Consider the following 22,037-nt stretch of genomic DNA (forward strand, 5'->3'; position numbering starts at 1 on the left):
GATTTAGTGTCTATTAATAGCGGTGTGCGAATATTCGAAACACTTGAATAACAAATCGAATAGGGTCCCATTTGATTTGGTCTTCGAATCGAATAATCACTATTTGTATATTGGAATATTTTTATAATATTTCGAAACATCAACTTGTGTGTCAATTTTGTGTCAAAGAGACACAAAATTGGAGAAAAAGTATGATAAATTTTCACCCCCATGGGCATAGTGTAGACATAAAACATGAGAACTTGTGTAGTGGACCTGGCTATGCCACTTAGGTAGCCATACTTTGCCTGCTCTACGGCAATCACTCGCACTCTCTGAAGAGTGCATGCAAAGAAGCCACTTCTTTACTCCTATTGCTTCATATGTGCTTTTAATAAAACAACGCTTGATAACATACTATGTAATGACAGAAGCTTACTAACTTTAAGAATACTGTGAAATGAGCATCGTGTTATATTAATTGTGATAACAGCTGTTCCTTGTTTGAAAGCTATCAGAAAAAGTATTCAATATCTTATTTGACTCGATTTGCTTCTGACACTATTAGATTTGTATTTGATTCGGTCTGAAAGATCACTATTTGCACACCTCTGTTTATTAGCATCCCTTTTAGATTGTAGCTACTTGAAACTACATGTACAGCTGGCGACAAACGTTTACGGATCATGGGCCCTCTGAAAACGTCCAATTCCCGAGCAGCCTGTAGCAGTAGCCAGTAAAACTATATATGACAATGTTGTTAGCATATTCTAGTTGAGGCCCGAAATTCAAATACCAGACTGCGTTGAGATTGTGAAGATATTCAGTTTTTTTCTCAGACCTCGTGCCCCACAGTCAGGTGTACCTAAATTTTTTGTTTTGTACATGAACAGCATACATGTACCTACATTTTTTTTTAGTTTAACATTCTTTTATGAACAGCATGTGTAGCTGTTGCACGTACCTCATTGAGGCAGAGTCTCACACCCTACTTCTGTGCATAGTTCACGACTTCACTTAGTGTGCAAACTTTTATGTGAGCACTCAATGGAATAAATGAGTAAGCTCCTTACAGAAAGAAGCTGACAAGGCTACAAGTAATTGAAGACCCATAAAAAATATTAATAAAGAACACGCCAAATATTTGCAATGTAAAAGTTGGTAATGCTGATCCCTACTCATTTTTACACTACATTTAAAAAAATATATTTTGCTGCTGTATGGGAGAAAAATCACTCGTGTAATAGTGTAAGTGGCGAGGTGCTGCCAATGGTTTCAACGTTTTTTGTATTACTTTGCATACATTGATGTCGGGTCTTGTTAGCAATATGAGCAGGTAGCCATACTTGCACAAGCAGAACGTAGATAGCTTTTATACGTGGTGTATCTAACGCTAACTGTATATAGCACTGTGTCGAGAATCTCACTGATGAAACTGTCCATGCTTCCTGCAAAGTATTACACTGCACTTCATAATGGTGTGAGGCTAGTTAGCTTTCAGTGCATTTATATTTGACTGCTTTTGCTACGCACATTGATCTTGAGAGTATTTCAACATAGTTGTCGCATTTGCACGTGTTGTGTGTGCTGCACTCATTGTGGTAGTGCCACTAAGGTAAAGAGAGTTGCTTTAATATTCTATGAACAGAGCTGATCTGTGCCACTTGTAACCTTCAGAGTTCGTATGTCACACTGGTTTCAAAGTGCCACTGGCAAAAGCTGGGTGTAACCAGATGAGGTTGACTGATGTGCAAGCTGTGAGTGGCAACATGAAGCATTATTTCAGCTCGTCAGCTATTGTCAGTTTAAAACGAAATTGCTTGAAATGGCAGGTGCAGCCAGTAAACAGATGCTAATTTAAAAAGGTTGCTTATTTTGTGTTCTGGGCTATATGGTGCTTATACCTGTCATCATGTAGCTCTGCAAGCGGAGAGTTTCATGGTTAGCTAGCTATTTTTTCTTTTCTTTTCACCCAGAAGATGACATGATGTTTAGTACAGACTCCAATGCTCTTTGCCAATCAGTGTGCCTGTATTTTAAAACATGGGGCTCTATGGGGGAACTTTTGCAACTGGTGTGATTGAAAAACTCTGAATACCCTTGTCTTTTGGAGGGATGGCCTCACTGGCAAAAGAAAAGGTCTTGCAGCTGTGAGAAGTATTTTTTTTTTACAACTCTAAGGAGCAATTCGTAGACATTTGTGCACTGAGTATGTTTAGGAGTTGTGAGCAGTGGTTTGCCTTTTCTTCTTTGCTTGCAGCTTACATCTCTATGTGTTCTTAGAATGGATTTACATGGTCCAGAAACTTGTTCACTTGTGTCCACAAAGTCAGTAACATATCTTTTCACTTGTAATACAGTTGTTTGAGAAAGATCCATGTTGATAATTTCTACTGGCCCTTCGAAAAGAAAATATTTATCAGTGTAGAATGAGGATAGTGTGCATTTGTATTGGTGATGCTGTGGCTCTGTACATTTAAGACAACTTGTTTGTGGAACTGCACATTAGATAACCCATACTGAGAAGACTAGATTAAGGAACCGAAAACATGTTGATATTTCACAAAAGTACTGGATTTGTATGAACGATAACTAACAATTTAAACTCATTGCCGTTTCTTTTTTCATTTATAATGGCATTTTTTTACTTCATACATCATATTTGTTAAATTTTTTATGTGCTAAACAGTAGTTTTGTCTACAATATTCACATTATGAAGCGATGTAACCATATGTATAAATTTCACTCAGAGCTGAGAGATTGCCACTTTGCTTGTTCTTGCATACTATGTTGCCTAGTATGGTTTATGGTAGTAGCAAGCTTGCAATAGTGCTGACATGCATCCTTACCAGAAGTATTGTATTTTAGCACTTATAACCTACACTAAACATTTTAAAAAGTTCCAAGTACAAAGCAAGAGTGCAGTATGTGTGTGAATTTTACCTCTAGATACAGCTTTATGGAATTGAAGAGCGCATCGCCAAGAAGCTGCACTTGAAGTTAAATTTGTAGGGGTGTGCGAGTAAATATTCAAAACTTTTGAATAACAAAATCAAATATTGTCAAATTTAATTTAGTCTTCAAATCGAATAGTCGCTATTTGCAAATGCAAATCTTTTTCAAACAGTTTTTGAATATTTTTAATCATCAGTTGTGGCTGAACAAACACATAGTTTAAGCAAAAGTGCAACAGATTTCATCCCTGCAGCCATAGTGCATAAATAAAACACAAGAAGTTAATTAGTGGAGCACATTGTACCTAATTCAGGGAGACAGACTTTCCCAGCTAAACTGCTATCATTTGCACTCATCGAAGAGTCCCAAGTATGTGAATAAACTGCTTATTTGCTGTGAATGCTTCATTTATACTTTTAGTAAAAAATGCTTCATAATGTGCCGTGTAATCACAGAATCTTGATAATGTAGTGAATATACTAGGACGTGACCGTCGCTTTAGATTTAATAGTGAAAATGGCTGTTTATTATTTGAAAACAATGTTTGAAAAGTATTCTACCTTCGATTCGCTTCTGGCACTATTCAATTCATATTCGATTTAATATAAAAAATTACTATTTGCATAGCCATGCCAACTTATTTATAGGCACCAGTCATGTCACAGTTAAGTCAATGGAAAGCAGCAGTGGAAGCAGTAATGTATGATTGCACAGATGCTGGGTTAATTTTATAAAGGTTTTAGCATTGTTGCTCTATCTGAAATTTATGTGTGCATTTTTTTCCCCCTGAGGGTCGTAATTAAGTTGAGGTTATATACAGGTTTAGGTTAGGCATGGGAAAATTATTTATTTATTCGTGTAATGTTTCAGTAACTTCCAACACGAAGCAGCGGAAGAAAATAAAGCATAAGTAACATGATTTCTTACCTGGAACAGAACCAAAAGCAAAACACAAATATTTGGAAATGTATTGTTCCAAAACATATGTGCTTTATACCATGCAGTTCTTATGTTAACACTATTGGTAATGTTGGAAAGCTAGTTAACATTCTGACTTATGCATTTTGAGAGAAACTGTGATCGCTACCAAGGTGAAGCTTGTTGTGAAGTTGTTGAATGAGTTTACTGCTACCTTTTTTTTTTCCAATCCGATTTCTGACCTACTAAGCAAGATACCTTGACTTGACAAGGAGTTATTTAGTGAAGAATATATTCACTAGGAACAAGATCGAAGTTTTGTGCGAATGTTGTCAAGGCTCACATGAAACCAAGAGGAGTGCAGACTTGATACAACTTTCACTTGCCACTGAAGAGCCTTAATAATTTCATCTCTTGCAAGAGGATTATGTGGACAATGCCAAATGTTGAAGTGTCTATTGTATGACAAGTTACAGAATGCAGAGTTTTTGTTACCATTGTGTACATGTCGGCTTGCTAGTTGCAAATTCTGTTCAAAGTGCTTTGCAACACATATTAATTACACACATACGATGGCTATTGCCTTTCATTAATAAGGCAAACTGATGTTACATTTAAATTACAATGATTACAATGCAAATAAGACAGAAGTTTACAGGGAGGTGGAGGCTTGAAGCAATTAACAGTGGTTGAACAAGGACTGTCTCTGGAGCTAATCTTGCAACAACAGAATGAGGGGACTTGTTAAAATGTTGGCTTCAGCGACCTTCCTTGTTCAACCACTGTTAGTCGCTTCAGTGATTACAATGAAACTTCTGTATGCCTCGCTGAATGTTACACATGTTAACCTTTGAGAACACTTATGTACAGCTAAATGACTCTGTAATAGTGCACAGAAAAGGAAACTGTAAAAGAAAATATAAATTTTGAGTTCCCACACAAAGTTTGTAATGATGTGTCACTATTGAGTATTTGCCATCTTGCCCATGCATTGCTGTTTACAATAATTGATATAGAAGATATGTAGCTGCAGCTGTGCTCCATCTCACAGTAATCCAGCGCTGAAGTGGAAGCTGTTTGGAAAACCCTTACACTCAACACTGCTCTCAAAACTAAGCAGACGACGCTCTCATGCAGATGAGCAGACGGCACAGAGGTACAAGCACAAGTGCACTCCTAATTGGTCGATGCTAGCAGTAGCTTGCATTCCACTGTCACATTATTTTGAAGGGAAGTGAAGTGCAGGCACTTTGTTGCTAAGTTGGATTGTTTATGGAATGAATAACACACACAAACAGTGTCACTGCAGCAACAGTGTTGTTGATGTGCCAAGCTCAATTGCTAAGCAAAATTTAATTGTACCATTGCATACCTAAAAGCTGGCTTCGAAGCACATGTGAAGTGTGACGCTACATCAAATGTAGCTTGCTCTCCAGATCCGTAGCACTATTTTACTGCATGATCTGCTCCGAATTAAAACATTGTCCGAGATATTCTTGCAAATTTAATACAGATATCCAGAGCTACTGCATGCCAAATTAAGTTCTTTGTTATAATGTTAGGGCACTCAGTAAACAATTTTTTTAACAAATGAAGTGTGAGGAGGTTTTGCAGCAATACTATTTAGTTGATGTGCTGAAAATTATTTCGTGTTCTGGTGGGCCTAAATATAGATTTGATAGCATGCATAAATAAAGGTGGTGACCAGGGTTGTTAAACCACTGTTTGAGCTCTATGTTGCCACTGAGCAGTATTTGGCCAGTAATCTAGCATCTGTGGTCAGCTAGTTCATCCTTTGCTTACCACGTAATCTTTGAGGCTATTGTACACTCTTAACAGTGTATGAAAATTTAACACAATTTTGCATTGTACAATTTTACGTGTTTGGTGTATTCTTTCATGTTTGGCATTTTGTTGGCTGATGCAGTTGAATGAATTGGATAAATGCACACACAATAAGACAATGCCTTGTTACTTTCACTGCAAAAGTTGTACTAATTTTGTTGTCATTTCATTGATTTGAATTGTTCTGATTAGTACTGATGACAGTTAAGCTTTTAATTAATGAATGTTGGCATATTGCATTCGAATAGGGCCAGCAGAATATTTTGCATTTATGTATGCAGGTAGTTTACGATACAAGAAGTGTACTGTTTGTTCTTGCCTGTGTGAACCATTTCATGTAGTTTTGAAGTGGTGGAGGCAGAAGCAAACTTTTGTGCATAAGAGCCAATTGTGGTTTAATTATTCTTTTAGTTTGGCTATGACAAACAATCCGACTGCAAAGGGAAGGCATGCAATACTCGCCTGTCATTGCTGGATAAAGTGAACATGCCACTGCTTCTTGTTTGACTTGGCATGTTGAATAAAAAGCTTTTAAAAAATGCAACATTGCTGCATTTTACTTTGTACCTGTGTTTGAAAGTGGTAGCACATGACAGGGTATGGGGCTGGTTTAGATGGTGTTTCATGGTACAAATCGCAGCACACTACTGGACAAAGATGAGATGGGACGAAGGACTGTCACCAACTATTCCTAATTATGGAAGTGATGATGATAATGAATTGTTTTGTGGTGCAAAGGCCAAGCATGAACAAAGAGCGTCAGGCTAGTGTTACGGAGTTGGCAATGTAATGATGAATTACGAGAAGTAGAAGATGTGATGTGGCTCTAAAGGGGCCTTAAAACAGTTGCTGTAAAGTGTGTAAAATGTATATGTAATAAGATTGTGGCAATGGCTGATGGAAGTTTACTATGACCACAAAAAATTCATTGAGGAAGGTCTGTGAGTGGTGGCGCTGGCTAACACTCCCAGGGTTCTACTAGGACAAATAAATACCCAGGAAAGTGGATGGGGAAATGGCGCCGCGGTAGCTGAATTGGTAGAGCAGCTCACACGAAATGTGCAGGTTGTGGGTTCGGTTCCCACCTGCGGCAAGCTGCTTTTTCATCCACTTTAATTTACATTAATTTATCATTTCTTCATTTAACTTATTAAGCACAAGTAATTTCCCCTATGTTGTCCTTGGTGTCAGTGTTTGTTGGCTTCTTCTGATATGACTAATAAAAATCGGGCCCCTCAGTTAACACCCTTTCTTCTCATTTATTGAGGAAGGATGATATATATACTGACTATGTTGGTTAATATTAATTAATATTTTTTTTCATAGTTGCAGTAATTGTAGACGCTGTTTGAATAGATATCAGCCTATTTTATGTCCACTGCAGGACGAAGGCTTCTCCCTGCAATCTCCAATTACCCCTGTCCTGCGCCAACCAATTCCAACTAGCACCTGCGAATTTCCTAATTACATCGCACCACCTAGTCTTCTGCTTTCCTCTACTGCACTTTCTTTCTCTTGGTACCCATTCTGTAGCCCTAATGGTCCAACGGTTATCTAGCCTGCGCATTACATGACCTGCCCAGTGCCATTTTTTTCTCTTAATGTCAATGAGAATATCATTTGCTCTCTGATCCAAACCGCTCTCTTTCTGTCTCAAGGTCATGTCTAACATTCTTTGTTCCATCGCTCTTTGTGCGACCCTTAACTTGTTCTCAAGCGTCTTTGTTGGTCTTCAAGTCTCTGCCCCATATGTCAGCACCGGTAAAATGCAGTGATTATACACCTTCCTTTTCAATGATAATGGTAAGCTTGCAATCAGAAGCTGACAATGCCTGCCATATACGATTCAACCCATTTTTATTCTTCTATGAATTTTCTTCTCATGAACTCTTGTTCCTTTGCCTGGTTATTCATCATTGTCTTTGTCTTCTGCATATTAGCAGTCTACAAAGAGCTAACTAAGCTACAGAACAAAGCTTTTTGCAAAAATTTATTACGCAATAGAGTGCCCACAAAATGACACTATTTTGCCACTGTGTAGGACATAACTCAAGAACTATAGTGACTACACAGAAACTAATGACATATTAGAAATCTACTTGTAATTTTCTGCAAGTGCATGTATTTTCATATCTCTAGTACAAATATTTTTTAAATGTTTTTTCGAAGAGTGTCTCCCCTTAAGATGCCTTATGTGTGATATGAATGTTAGTGTTGTGTCGAAAATTATGCCTAAAAATTTGTGTTCTGTGCGCGCAGATAATGATGCCCATCTAGCTCAATGTCGGGATTTGGGATAAAGCCTCTCTTTCTTGATAAAATTATACACGAGGTTTTGCTGAGGTTTAGCCTAAAGCCATTTTCATTGGCCCATTTAGAAACCTTGTTCAGACAAAGCTGCACTTGTTCACATATCACAAGGTTACAAGACCTAAATCCTAAGTGCAAGTTATCTATATATAAAGAGTTAAAAATACTTTTTGGAATGATTGAACATAAAGAGTTCACCTTTACAATAAAAAGGGTACAACAAAGTAATCCACCCTGTGGTACCGCAGTTTTTAACCAGAAACGTACGCTTTGATAACTTTCTATTACATTAAGCATACTGCCACATATGCCCATTTCCAAGAGGTCTCTTAAAATTCCATATCACCAAGTATCATAAGAAGCCAACAAACACTGAGACCAAGGACAACATAGGGGAAATTACTTGTGCTTAATAAATGATATAACAAAACCATAAATTAATGGAAATGAATGTGGGTGAAAAAAACAACTTACCGCAGGCGGGGAATGATCCCACAACCTTCGCATTTTGTGTGCAATGCTCTACCAAATGAACTACCGTGGCACTGTTTCACCATCCACTTTCTTGGGTATTTATGTTTCCTAGTAGAACCCTGGGAACGTTAGCCAGTGCCACCACTCACAGACCTTTGCGGCGGACGTGGAACGTCCTTTCTGCCGCAGGCGTCACGAGAATGTGATCTTTTTGGGCGAAGGCAACTGGTAAATAAATCCACACATGCTACCTGAAGGCATCAATGTTGCCGGATTTGAGACCCTTGTTATGTAATAAACGAGAAGAAAGGGGATTAACCAAGAGGCCCAATTTTTTTATTAGTCATATCATAAGAAGCCAACAAACACTGACACCAAGGACAACATAGGGGAAATTACTTGTGCTTAATTAATGAAATAAAGAAACGATAAATTAATGGGAAGGAAAGTGGGGAAAAAAACATGACTAATATGACTAATAAAAAAATCGGGCCCCTCAGTTAATCCCCTTTCTTCTCGTTCATATCACCAAGTAGTGTCATATGCCTTTCCATGTCAAGGTACAGGGACAGTAAATATTGTCTGTGAGCGAAAGCCTCACAAATGCACGCCTCAGTCTTTAAGAGACGATTGGTTGTGGATCAACCTTCTCAGAAACCACACTGATCGGGCCAAGCAATTTGTTTGCTTCAAGAAAGTGTAACAATCGATGATTTATCATATTGTTACGGGGATGTGTGGTCAGAAACCCAATGAGGGTGGCGAACACGTGAGCCTGCTCCGGGCCCCATGAGAATGGCATGTTCTTCTTTAGAAGAACACAGGCCGAGCAACATCGGTGAAGTTTTTGACGAAATGGCGAAAGCACGAACACAGGTCGACAAAGCAGCGCACATCAGAAGCAGAACGTGGCACAGGTAAACTGTGAACGACACAAACTTTTTCCGCATCTGGTTGTACACCAGATGCATCAATGAGGTGTCCCAACACGGTAATCTGACGGCGCCCGAATTGACATTTCATGGAGTTCAGTTGGAAGCAGGCTTTTTGGAAGACCACAAGATTGGCAGCAAGTTGGGTAAGGTGGCTGCCGAACGTGGGAGAAAAAACAATAATGTCGTCTAGGTAACAAAGACAAGTGGTCCATTTGTAGCCTCGCAGAAGAGAGTCCATCATATGTTCAAGTGTCGTAGGAGCATTGCATAGGCCAAAGGCCATGACTTTGAACTGATATAAACCATCCGGCATGATGAAGGCTGTCTTGTTGCGGTCCATTTCATCAACTGAAATCTGCCAGTAGTCGGATTGAAGATCGATGGACGAGAAGTATTTAGCTCCATGCAAGCAGTCCAAGGCATCATCGATGCGAGGTAGTGGGTAGACGTCTTTTTGCATGATCTTGTTTAAGCGGCGATAATCGATGCAATAACACCAGGTACCATCTTTCTGTTTCACAAGGACGACAGGCGAAGCACAAGGGCTGGCTGATGGTTCGAAGACCCCTTTGCGAAGCATTTTGTCCACTTCTGATTGGATGACTCTATGTTCAGCATGCAATACACGACAGGTATGCCGACGAATAGGATTGGTGTCTCCAGTGTTTGTATGGTAGTGAACAAGAGATGTCTGGCCTGAAGGCCTGTCGCCAAATTCAAAGATGTCACAGTACAATTCGAGCAGGAGACGTATGTCCGTCGCCTGTGCAGAGGTGAGGTCGGGTGCAATCATTTTTCGCAAAGTCATCGGTTAAGGAACCAGAGGTGTGAGCTGCAATTGGCGCTAATAAACCACTCTTGGCATTCAGACTCTCTATGTCAAATTCGGAACCACTAGAAACGCTAGCCAGGAACATGGCAGCCGGAAGCACTTGAGGGCACCTAGTGCGCACCGTGGGCACTAGTGCTAATCTTCCAACAACTCTCCGATTTACTTCTAGTCTCGACTGAACTTCTGCCCTTAAGCACACAACTGCATTCCCGAAAGTAAACCCCGGCACCATTACTCCTTTTCAAATACCTCTCAGTACCTCATACCTGTTGTACTCCCACAATGCCCTATGTTTTATTACCCCGCATCTCTTCGCCCTTTTGCTATGAGAGACTGTTCATGCTTTTCCGTGTACATCTGCCCTTTGTTTATCCATACCCCGAGATATTTGTATTCGGCCACTTGGTGTATTTCATAGCCTTGTATTGTAAGCTCCTGATAAGTTGTATCGTTGAAAAACATCCCACTGGACTTAGCTGCACTAAAACTGGAACTCGGACTGTCTCCTTCGTCTCCACAGTAATTAACCAGAGATTGCAAATCTTCCTGGCTATCTGCTAGCAGTACAATATCGTCCGCATACATGAAACCCGGTAGTTGTTGCTCAACAACCTTTCTGCCTAATCTGTACGGCAGATTATACCCTAGATTGCTTCCTTGTAGCCTTCTTTCCATACTTATCATATAAAGCATGAACAGCAGCGGTGATAGTGGACAACCCTGCCTTAATCCTTTGTGTGCCTCGACAGTTGTCGTACTCTTAATTCCTTCCCATGTTATTTCAACATTACTTTCTCGATATATTTCCTGTAGAAAATCAATTACCCCATACCTCAATCAAATGTCTGCCGACGCAGACGCCCCTGTGGGGTATTTTGAAAGTACTATGATGCATACGTACATATTTTCATAGTTGCCAAGAAAATTTAGGAATTGCGTGGCTTTCCCACTGAGATTTCACTGAACCTTCCGATAATCACAAACAGTGGAAAGCTGTTTGGCACTTCATTAATACTGCAGGGCAGTTATCACTCGTGCTCTCACCATGGCTTTATGTAAAGTGTTCACACTGGGCATAAGGGAACGGTAGCTGAACACGCCTGGAGAAGCAGCTAATAACCATATGCTCTGTTAATGCCAGTTCTGCATTGTCTTATGCAAATAGAGCAGAAAAAGCAGGAAAGAGACCAAAGATTAGTGAGTATACTTTAATCTTTAGTTATTCTGTACATCACACCTTTACTGGTCAGCATTCCTGGATTTCTTAGAAACAACTGTAGTGTCTGCCTTCTTGACATGCCGGAGCTGCTTTTTGGACATCCGCTTGATTTTGGCAGTGTTCTTGATCTGAGGTACGAAAAGAAGGGAAGAAGCTGATGATGACGTGGTCACTTATACTATAAAAGAAACAGGGGTCATACATCTTGCATGGACTCACTCAGTCCGAACTACAGTGCTTTTCTAGATGAGCATCAAGTGCATTTAGGCTGACCTCTCGGCTTTTCTATCGCAATACAGTTGAGCACCTCTACAACAAAATGTCCTGTATAACGAAGGAATAATTCTGGCCCGGTCCTACAGTGACATGTGCAGTGTGCGACCTTTACATAACGAATGATTTCGGAGGCCCCAAGCACTTCATTACAAAAGCATTTGACTGTATATGTCTCTCTGTCTCTCTCAAGCGCATAAGTATTTTTTTTTTCAGGCGGAACAATGTGCATCAGAGAGTATGTCATGCTATGTTCATTTGCTGGGTCATGAAATCCTGCCATGTAACAATATGCACTGGCTCCACCGCCTGTAAGTAGTGGAACTGAATCTGCAGATATGACACCGCCATTGTGGTGCAAGTGTTTCTGCCTACTGCTGCCATTCTAAGTGTTTCGAAATGGCATTCAAACAGTCGCCTTTTATATATGAACAAGCACTAAGTACAATGGCCAATTTTCTAATGTGAATTCTGTACAATTATATATAGCATTAGATATGTAATAATAAGCAAGCTACCCCTGTGAGGGCTTAGTGGCTGTGGCATTTTGTTGCGAAGCATGAGGCTGCAGGATCAAATCTGGACTGTGGCAGCCGCATTTGCACATTTAACGTGCAAATGTGGCTGCACATTTGTGCACCTAATGCACATGTGCATTAAGTGCACGTTAAAGAACCCCGGATGGTTAAAAATTCATTTGGAGTCCCCCATGATGACATGCCTCATAATCAAATTGTGCTTCTGGCACGTAAATGCCAAATTTGTTTTTTAATAAGCAGCCTAAAATTAAACGGCATCTAAGAGACTAAAAAGCTACACTGTGAGCATTTTAATGCACACTGTACATGCTATACTAGACATTAAAATGCAGACACAACTTGTGCTGCAATTGCAGTGTCACTTGTGCCTTGCCTGCAAGGTCAAATTTCATTACAGAAGAAGGTAAGAGATGCAAAAAACTCACCACTTGCACTACTTCTGCCTTTTTGGCATTCTCCTCACGTCGCCTCAGGTTTTCTTCCCTCCTTTTCTTCTTCTCCTGAAATTGGTATAAGGCTCGGCCAATTAAAAAATTAAATATGCACACACACATTTTACACGCACGTACACATTGCGAGAAAGTAGCCTTTCCCACAGCACCAACAATCTGGCAGTCAAAGGCTGCGCTGGTATGATGAGGCTGATAGTAACTGTAACTAGGAGAGGGATGAATTGAAATACTTTATCTGCAGAGGGGAAATATAAATTTAAAAAAGCTGGAGTGTGCACAAAGCAAAAGCAAGTAGAAGAAAATATGCCACATAAGGCTCGCTGAAAAGAAAATAAACACACTATTACATTTCACTTGATGCATCCCTACTTTCCAGAGTTTTCTTGCACCACAAGTTGCAAAAAAGACTGCAGTCTCCATGCTTCTAATATTAGCTTTGTTTCTTATGGCAATGCCCTGTACACACACACACACGTACATACTGCCACAAATGCAGAAGCGGCCACATTCTGCTACAAATCAATTAGTACAGCACTGTATGCACTATTTAAGGTTACTATACCAATGTGTTGCCTCCCGTGTCTACTTTCAAGCAGCAATGTAATGAAGGCATACAAGGGGAACCCACAAAGTAAGTTCTAATTAAGATATATATATATATATATATATATATATATATATATATATATATATATACATATAAATATATATAATAAGATAAATATATATATATATAGACAACTGTTGCTCACAATGTCCAGTCTGTACACTTCGCACAATTGTCAGTGTACCTCTGCAGACACCAGCTTCTTGGTGTACAAGAACCTGATTACACTGTGAACCTCGGATTCTGTAGGAAATTGTACCTGAGTGGCCATCACCAGCTTCCCAATGCGAAACCAGTGATGTTCTATACCTTGCAGAATTCCCATTCCTATGCGTTCCCTGTTTGCGACAATTTTCCCTGCATTACTCTAAAAATATCTCTGTCAATTTCCCATAGTTGAAAAATATCCCGGCCATGGCGGCTGCATTTCGATGGGGGCGAAATGCACTACGGTGTGCCTCATAATCAGACAGTGGTTTTGGCACATTAAACCCCATAATTAAATTTTTTTTGACACACACACACACACACACACACACACACACACACACACACTATATATATATATATATATATATATATATATATATATATAAGATGCTGTTTTGGCAACTGTAGATAAAGTAATGTTTCGAACAACTTATTTAACGTCTCAGGCGGACAGCAATATGTTGAGAACTCAATTTCTAATGGGGAACTCTCTAATGCCAGTTCCCAACATATTTTCAACATAATCAGAGCTTTGGCATCGATTAGCACTGGTGGCTCACAGCTTTTTTGTGATTCTGAGTAGGTCACCTTATCGAATACGTACTGACGCAGCAAACTGCAGTTCCCAGTTTGTACCCAACAGCACACTAGCTTTTCAACAACAAAGGCTATTAGAACATGAAGCTAACCAACTCCAAGTTGGGCCTGTGCACTGAAAATGGTGTGCTGTGAGTTGTCAAAGTGATGGCTTGCTCAAAGGCATAATTCTAATATGTACTTCACTAATATTAAAATGCATGCGATATCGCAAAAATTCCCTTTTTCCCTTTCGTCTGAAATTGTGACTGAAAATTCCCAGAATAGGGTAAAATTTCCTGCACGGAACATAACAGTGTAAAACATAAAGCTGCATGTGGAAGCGAAATTAGCGACGCCAACAACCTTGTGGCAATGCCGACAACATATATCCCTCAACTTACACTTCGAAAATCCCTGGTTTGCCAGGAAAATCCCAAAGTTTGTGTATTCATGGTCAATGTGATGTTAATAGCGGGAAAAACGAAAACAAAAGCTAGCAAAATTTATTTTGATAACTTTTGTGAACCCTTTCATGTTAGCGCAGGTGAATAGGACTGACATACGTTTGGCCGTCTCCAAATGTTCCCATGCTGTCTCCTCAGTTTCAAAGCCAGCGCTGTGCCAAGCAGAGCTTGGTCTGGGCTCGAAGCCTCGTCCTGTGTGCCCATATGTCCCATGCAGGCTTCCGCTGTTGTCACGCCATCATCATCACACCATCATCTTCATCATGCTGCCGTCATTATTTAATCGTCGTGCCACCTTCACCATACTGCTGTTTAAGTCGTCTCCATTGTTGTCATTTCAACGTCATCACACCATCGTTGTCACTCTGCCTTCATTCCATTGCCATCATGTCGTAGTCATTCCATCGTTGTCACTGTCGTATTGTCGCACACACATTCGTATCACACACAACTGGACATCTGACGACTTTTACACCATGAACTCATTGCTTGACTTGAATCCCAATGGTTTCTGCTGATTTTTTTTTTTCATTGGTCGTCACAATATCATTTCTGTATGTTCCATAGTTGAGATGTACATCTTTGGAGGAGTTGATCCTGGCACATGCCCCTCCACATCTCATGCAACATGTCCAGGCGTTCACAAATTCAGCAGATTGTTAATCGGCGATCTTCGTTCAATTTTATGAGAACTCTAGCCATGTTGACATCGGCTATCCCAATTGAAAGGTACTGTTATGTTTGGCCTTGGTTTATTTTACAAGAAGCCATAGCTTGGGTAGGGCGCGTATGTGAATGCCAGATTCCTTCCAGGACGAGGTCTGTTTTGAGTTATACTTTATGCGTTGACTGCGTACACAGCTCAAGTTTCTTCGATGTGCTGCAGCACAACGTCTGCAAAGGAAATGGCCACTTATTGAAAAGGGCCATTGGTCAAGGACTGCCATATGGCCCCTCCCAGTACTGGCGGCAGTGCATAACCACCTTTGTTCGGTGGCATCTGGACTACTGATGCCCCCGCGCTACGGGAACAGAATTCTGCATTTCAACACCTTGCCTGACAATTCCTTTTGAGCTGTGTTGGACCTAAACAGCACCCAGAGCACCATTTGGCTGACCGCGGGATGAGCCCGATGCAGCAATGCGGTTACAGAAAGGTTGATAATCTTATACAAGTGCTGTTGGGGCCGCGTTTTTACAATTGCTAGTAGGTACAGCGGGGCGTGGAGCTTTTGACGGCGCTCAATGTTTCTGCAGAGGCGCGAGTAAGAAAATCTGGGGCCCTTTGCTCCTTGAGTATGTGACTCTGTCTAGGCACCACGGTGGAGAAGTTGCTTTGCACATGTAGCAAGCGTTTGTCCTTAGGCATGCCGGCATGGCGGAGGAAGGTCGAGTTTGTTTACGCTCCGCTGCTGACTGCCCGCGCGGTGAGGCAGTGGGCACGGACGCCCCATTTGGTGATCACTGTCTCTGAAGGGGCAAGGTTCTGACTGGTGTTGTATAAGTTGCGGGTCACTTTGTTAGTCGCGACGATAGATTGCATTTTTTACAACCACTGCTCCAGGAGGGCACATGTAACCGGGAAACGGAGGCCTCAGGAGATCACCTGAGGTTATATTAAAGCAGGTGGCGCAGGATCTCCAGGGCACCCAAGCGGTAGCGGGGGGATCAAAGCTGGAAGCAGGGCGGCCCAAGGGTTTGGGGCACGGAGGCCTAAGTGTGCCAGGGGGTGTTCGCATAAAAAAAAACTTGGAGGACACTAAAGCTTCGCATTCAAGAGTGGAACGTGATAGTGCTATTGCACCCTGTTCGCACTGCCCACTCATTCGCTCAGCATGATCTTGAGTCACACAAAGACGAAACGTGCACCTTAGCAAGCGGACCGAACCAAAGAACTCGTTGTCTCGGAGGGAAAAACGATCTACGCAAGCCAAATGTCGTGATCGGCACGGACAGCCGGGCCGCGAGGCGCCATGAAGGTGGATGCGATCATGGGGCTGATGCCTCGATGGAATCGTCATCTATCTTGCTTGGGATCACCACGCAGACGCACGACTTCTCGCCAGCAGCACGGCACACATTGCAGGGGATGCTTTCCCACCAGACGCGCTACGGCGCAGTGATCACGTCAGAGGCGTCCCGCATCGGACGCTGCACCTAGGAATCATGCTGTGAGTGGAAAGAGGAGCCGCATCGACTAAACACGAGGGTTCGAGTGACGCACGCTGGAAGTTGGAAAGGAGAGAGCGAGAAAACTTATTAAACGCAAGGGTATTGGGCATTATTGGGCAGTTTCTTGCGTCCCCATTCCACTCTTCCACACCCCTGTTGTGTATATGCATGCTCTGAAACACTTCCTGACATGCCTTGCAAGACGGTGACAGCAGCAGCAGCAGTGCAAAAGTCGAAGGAAGAGTAAAAGAAACCACTTTAAAATCGGATTAGGAGCACTGGTGGTTCTGGAGGAAGGAGGCGGGGGGGGATCGCTTCATGGGAGTTAAACAATGAGATTGCTCATCCAAGTCACCCGATTTATGTAGAAAGGGCAGAGGTGGAAGAAAAAATGTTGAGAGGCTTCACTGTTATCAATAGAAACCTGAGATTTTTTTAAATTTTTGTTTATAAGTTACATTGTTCTTCAGGGGCATTTAAAGCTGGCCATTAATGTTCATGCAAAATAGTGATGTATGGCTGTCAAAATTGTTTCAGGGTCCCTGGGGATTAAAGGGACTGAGAACCAATTTTCATGGTACCCATCTTTTTTAATGCGATGGAAAGCTGACAGGTCAGAGTGTCTAATCATGAGTGAACGCGGAGGAAGGGGGTTAACCGAGGGGCCCTATATTTATTTAATCATCTCATGAAAAGACAACAAACACAGACAAAAGTCTTTCTTTGTTGGCTTTTCACGATATAATGTGCTAATGCGGAAAAATCCATGGAACCTTTTTTAGCATAATTTTTCTATCTGCAGTGAGTATGTAGTCATTCACTGGAAGCATGCTGAAAACTGTGATAGGTGAGTGCAATAGCGATTATACACCAGCATTAGTGGGAGGCAGACGACAAATGTGGCCGTGTTGTAACAATATATGATTTTGTTTATCAAGTCAGTGTTCCTGCAATTCATGTATTCTGAAATGTTAAATGATTCCTGCGATAATAGCTACGTGTTTTTGTGGTTTCCTGTCCAACTGCTTTGGTATTTAACCAGTCAAAATGAGACCAACTGGATCAAAAATGAAACAACACTTTTACACAAGACATGGAGTTCAGCGTGTTGCCATAGCCACGTGTGCGTTTTTGATTTCTGAAGCATAGGATAATGTGCAAGTGTCTAACAGCATACCAACTGCAATTTTAAGCAATAATTATGCTGTACTTAATAACAGTCAACTGATGTACAGTAATCTCGTACAATACATTCAAGGTACCAAGATTTCACTACCACATCTCGCCACTTACTGGTTTTTGAGACTTTCTTTACTAATTTATAATTCCTACTTAAATCATGAAGAGCGCACTGCGTTTGATTACTATAAATCATGGTCATTTAATTTCCATCAGCACCTCACAACACATTCTAGCCAGTTTTCAGTTCCTTTAATGTCTTTTCAAGTTTGTTTGCCTAGTTTCATTTGACTATGTAATTCTTAATGGAGCAATGATGACGGCTACAATGGTTCTGGAAGTTTAGGCTATGAAGCACAATACTAAAGACTCAATAAAGTTATTTTCAAATTGGTCATTTTAGTAAGCTTCGAAATATCAATGGCTAAAGAAAGATAAAAAATGAGCATTGCTGTGCATGCAAATGGTGCACAGTGCAGATTCAAAATCCACAAAGAAGGCAGAACAAGGCTCCTGATTATGTTGTTGACTTAGCTTGTGGGAATTATGAAGGTTCATATTTGCTTGCACTCCTACTTGTGGAGAGCAGATGCCTTCTTTCTCTCCTCTCCACTCATGCCAGTGGAGCCCTGGAACAGGGGCCCAGCTATCGTGCCTTACTCTATTTATTTCAATATCGTTTTTACTCACTCTAATTGTGTGCTTATATAGAATAACAGGCACAGTATTATTTCAGGAGCTGAAAATCGGGTGCATGAGAGATTGTCACAAGAAGGCAGAGTAAGTGCCGAAACTTTACAAAAAGCTCAGTTTTACCTCAATTTTTCTCTTCTTCTCTTCCTTAAGTTCACGGTCAAGTGCCAGTAATGCCTTTCTTTCTGCACGCTGTTCCATTTTGAACTTCCACGATGTCTTCAGAGGCCTGTCCTTCACCATGCTTGAGAACCTGAGAATGTTCCAGAACAGACAAAATGAAAAAGCATGTTTAACTGAGTACAAGCACTAACAGCAAGGGAAGAAGAGGCAAGGTTGTGCTAATTCAATGAATGAAACACAATAGTTCAAACAATGATGTAACTATGCTCCATCCAAACAGAATGGTAACCACTGCTAAAATTTGCCGACAGAACACCAATGCTGTTGCTGGTGTTGGCTGTGGGTAGCTGCAGGTGCAAACCGCAAGTCAGTTTAGTCTTTACGGAAGAGTACAGAATGACATTGCATTCTATCCAGACAGAACAAGAACACTGTAGGCAATGTCCTGTCTGGATGAGACCTGCCATAACAGCCGTTACATGTGGAATATTTGAATGGTCACTTCAGTGCACTAAAAAGTTCATGTAAGACAGGAACTGAACATAAGTAGGCTGCAACGAAAATAATTAGGGGCATACAAATATATTGATTTTAGAGACCAAATCAAAGAGCGCCAGAAAGGACTTGAATATTGAAAACTTTTCAAATAATGAGCTGTTGTTTTCGCCATTAATATAAAATAATGTTGAAATCCTAGTACCGGGTGCACAAGGTACTTGAGAACGCAATGATGGCTTCAGGCAGAGAATATATCCAGCAAAAATATACATATTTTTGCCAAACTTTGGGAAATACTTCTCTTATGGTTTCTTTCCACAATGACTCAATTAATCTGCCATGCGCAGCAACCAATTCAATTTGGCTTTGGAAACGGCTGCACGCACAGATCAGGTGGTCCTTAGCGATGTTGGCCATTGAGTCAGCAATGGGGCGGCCTTCAGCGAGCCTTTTGTATTATGTGGCTGTTTGTTGGCCTCTCTCTCAACGATGCCCCAGGCATAGTAGTCGAGTGGATTTAAACATGGAGAACTAGGAGGTCACAAGTTGGGAGTGACATGGTTGTAGAAGTTGTCAGCCACTTCTGGGTGATGCAGGCAGTGTGGGCGGGAGCCGAATCTTGCTGAAAGACATAAAGCCTTCCTTTCGAAACAGTCTCTATCCAAGGCTTCACAACAGTGGCAAGACCCTTCACGTACATGGTAGCATTAGCACAGAGTCCTTCCGCAAAAAAGTGTGGTGACACGACGTCACCCTTGTTGCTGACGACAGCTAACACCATCATAGAAGATGGAAGCTTTATGTGCATCACTGTGGGAACCTCATCAGCGCTTGAGCAAAGTCACCTGTCGTTACGGCGGTTAACTTTTTGGTCTTGGTCAAAGTTCTTTTCATCTGAAAAAAAAAAAAAAGGAGCATTCCAGGCTCCTCAAGTATCTTCAGCTTGCTTAGCAAGCACTTGGAGTGGAGCAGATGATTCTCCAGAGTTTTATCAAACATGATTCGCCCCCTCCTCATGACATAGGAATGGTACCTTAAGTCCTCGTGTGCAGTGAGCCTGACAGTCAACTCTGCAACTTGGAGCACATTTTGCAAACTGCTCTGCAACTTTCTAACTGGAACTTTTTTCCTAGCTTTGTTACTTCAAGAGTTGGTTAATTAATCTTGACTAAAAATCTAATTAAGCCAAATAAAAAGATAGCATGACACACTACATACAAAAGTGAGCAACATCCATTTGGTTGTGTCGTCTTAGAGTGCATCAGCCTATTTTTAAACTCTGGCTAAAGTTAGCTGAGACACCCTGTATACAGTGGCTTTTGCTTAGATACGTAGGTTTATTGGAGACATACGTACATTTAGATGTCTTGTCGAGGTTTTGTGGATACATGCAGTGAACTTTGTTTCCACTTACAGTTTCTTGCTCTTTATCTTCGCATTTGTGTATTCCATTGTATCTTCGCATTTCTAATATTAATTTTGCAGAACTCCAGCTTTTTATACGTGATCACTGTTGCAACTGTAATTTCTGTGCAATTAAAATACACGACCGGTGACAGCTACTCCTGCGCAATACATTGCAACGAAGGACAGCGTCACTGAGATTTTTCCCTGGCCGTTGCATATGTACAAAAATGTGACCAAGGTTCTTGAATGACAAAGTTTCATTAAAATATTTTTCCTCAACTCGTTCATTTCACGGCCTTTACATTTATCATATCAGCGGCATGCACTGCTTTGCTGGTTTCTAAACGATATAGTTCTAAAATCGTGTAATATTTTCTTTACTTATTAAATAGATAAAAAACGTGGAAGCGTTGATATCAGGTAATGGCACAATTTTTTGGGACATACGAATATATTATTTTACGAAAAAATACATATTTTACTTGTCTTGATGGTGCGTAGCGAATTCGTTTGTAGCATCTTTGGCAATGGCAATGCAGTTATTATTCCTGTTTTTATCCCTCGACAAATTCTGTAAGGAGCAGGCAGAGCTCCAACGTGAGCACCCCTCGAACGAAATTTCTGGATACGCCGCTGCGCCCGACGTACCTTTAGACACAGTGTTATTATAATATCAGGCGCCCTCCTGAGGCCACCGTTTGCCGGTTACCTGTACCCTACCGGAGCAGTGCTTGTAAAAAATCTCATCCATCGCCGCGATGGAAAAAGCGCCCTAGCTTCGATCTCTGTACGGTAGCACCCAATAAGTTCAACAACACCTTGAATGGTGGCGAAAGCGATGCGCAAGCAGAACACGATTTTGCAATATTGCATTTTGTAAGATAAAAATTTAATCACTGCTGTCGGCAGCAAGTTTGTCAAGCAGATGCACGTTGTTTTCACTCACCCGTGAAAACAAACGAAGCACATGCAGCGTGCACAGACAAATGGTTTTATCACATTTCTAACAGTGCTCCTGATGTGCTCACGCGCTCTCAGGTATTGCAGGTGCACCTATCTATACAAAAATATAAGAAGCAATGCCTGTTTTACCAATATTTTTCGCTGCACTTAATGGACGAGTTTGCACGCTGAACGCCTGCCATACCTTTTTTTCTCACTTTTCCACACTCGGCCAGACTTTGGGACACCTCTTGGAATTTCCTCCACGTCGTCCTTCTTCTTTTTGGAGCGGGTCATAATGATCGAGCGTTGCTATCCTTTGCAGTCCAACGAAGATTTGCCGAAACTACAGCACGTGCTAGACAGCGGTTTGTAAACACAACTCTCTTGACTTGCCTCGGCTACAGTTTGACTTGACTCGGCTATTCGGC

The 22,037-nt window shown here is 41.1% G+C and overlaps 1 protein-coding gene across 2 annotated transcripts; it reads right to left on the reverse strand.

The window, feature by feature from the left end:
• Positions 1 to 11,443: 11,443 nt before the first annotated feature.
• LOC135904690 (coiled-coil domain-containing protein 86-like) lies at positions 11,444 to 22,032 on the reverse strand. Of its 2 annotated transcripts, none has more exons than XM_065435612.1 (4): positions 21,812 to 22,032; positions 18,760 to 18,889; positions 12,706 to 12,780; positions 11,444 to 11,596 (listed from the first exon to the last, which is right to left on the reverse strand). In XM_065435612.1, the coding sequence occupies exons 1-4, from the start codon at positions 21,901 to 21,903 to the stop codon at positions 11,489 to 11,491; spliced, it is 405 nt and encodes a 134-aa protein (XP_065291684.1). In that variant the 5' UTR covers positions 21,904 to 22,032; the 3' UTR covers positions 11,444 to 11,488. The 2 variants fall into 2 exon arrangements, with proteins under 2 accessions (XP_065291684.1, XP_065291685.1); XM_065435613.1 differs by lacking the exon at positions 21,812 to 22,032 and adding an exon at positions 21,611 to 21,675.
• Between the last annotated feature and the right edge of the window lie 5 nt (positions 22,033 to 22,037).

This window comes from Dermacentor albipictus, chromosome 2 (genome assembly GCF_038994185.2).
Source record: "Dermacentor albipictus isolate Rhodes 1998 colony chromosome 2, USDA_Dalb.pri_finalv2, whole genome shotgun sequence".
In the NCBI taxonomy this organism is placed as follows: domain Eukaryota; kingdom Metazoa; phylum Arthropoda; class Arachnida; order Ixodida; family Ixodidae; genus Dermacentor; species Dermacentor albipictus.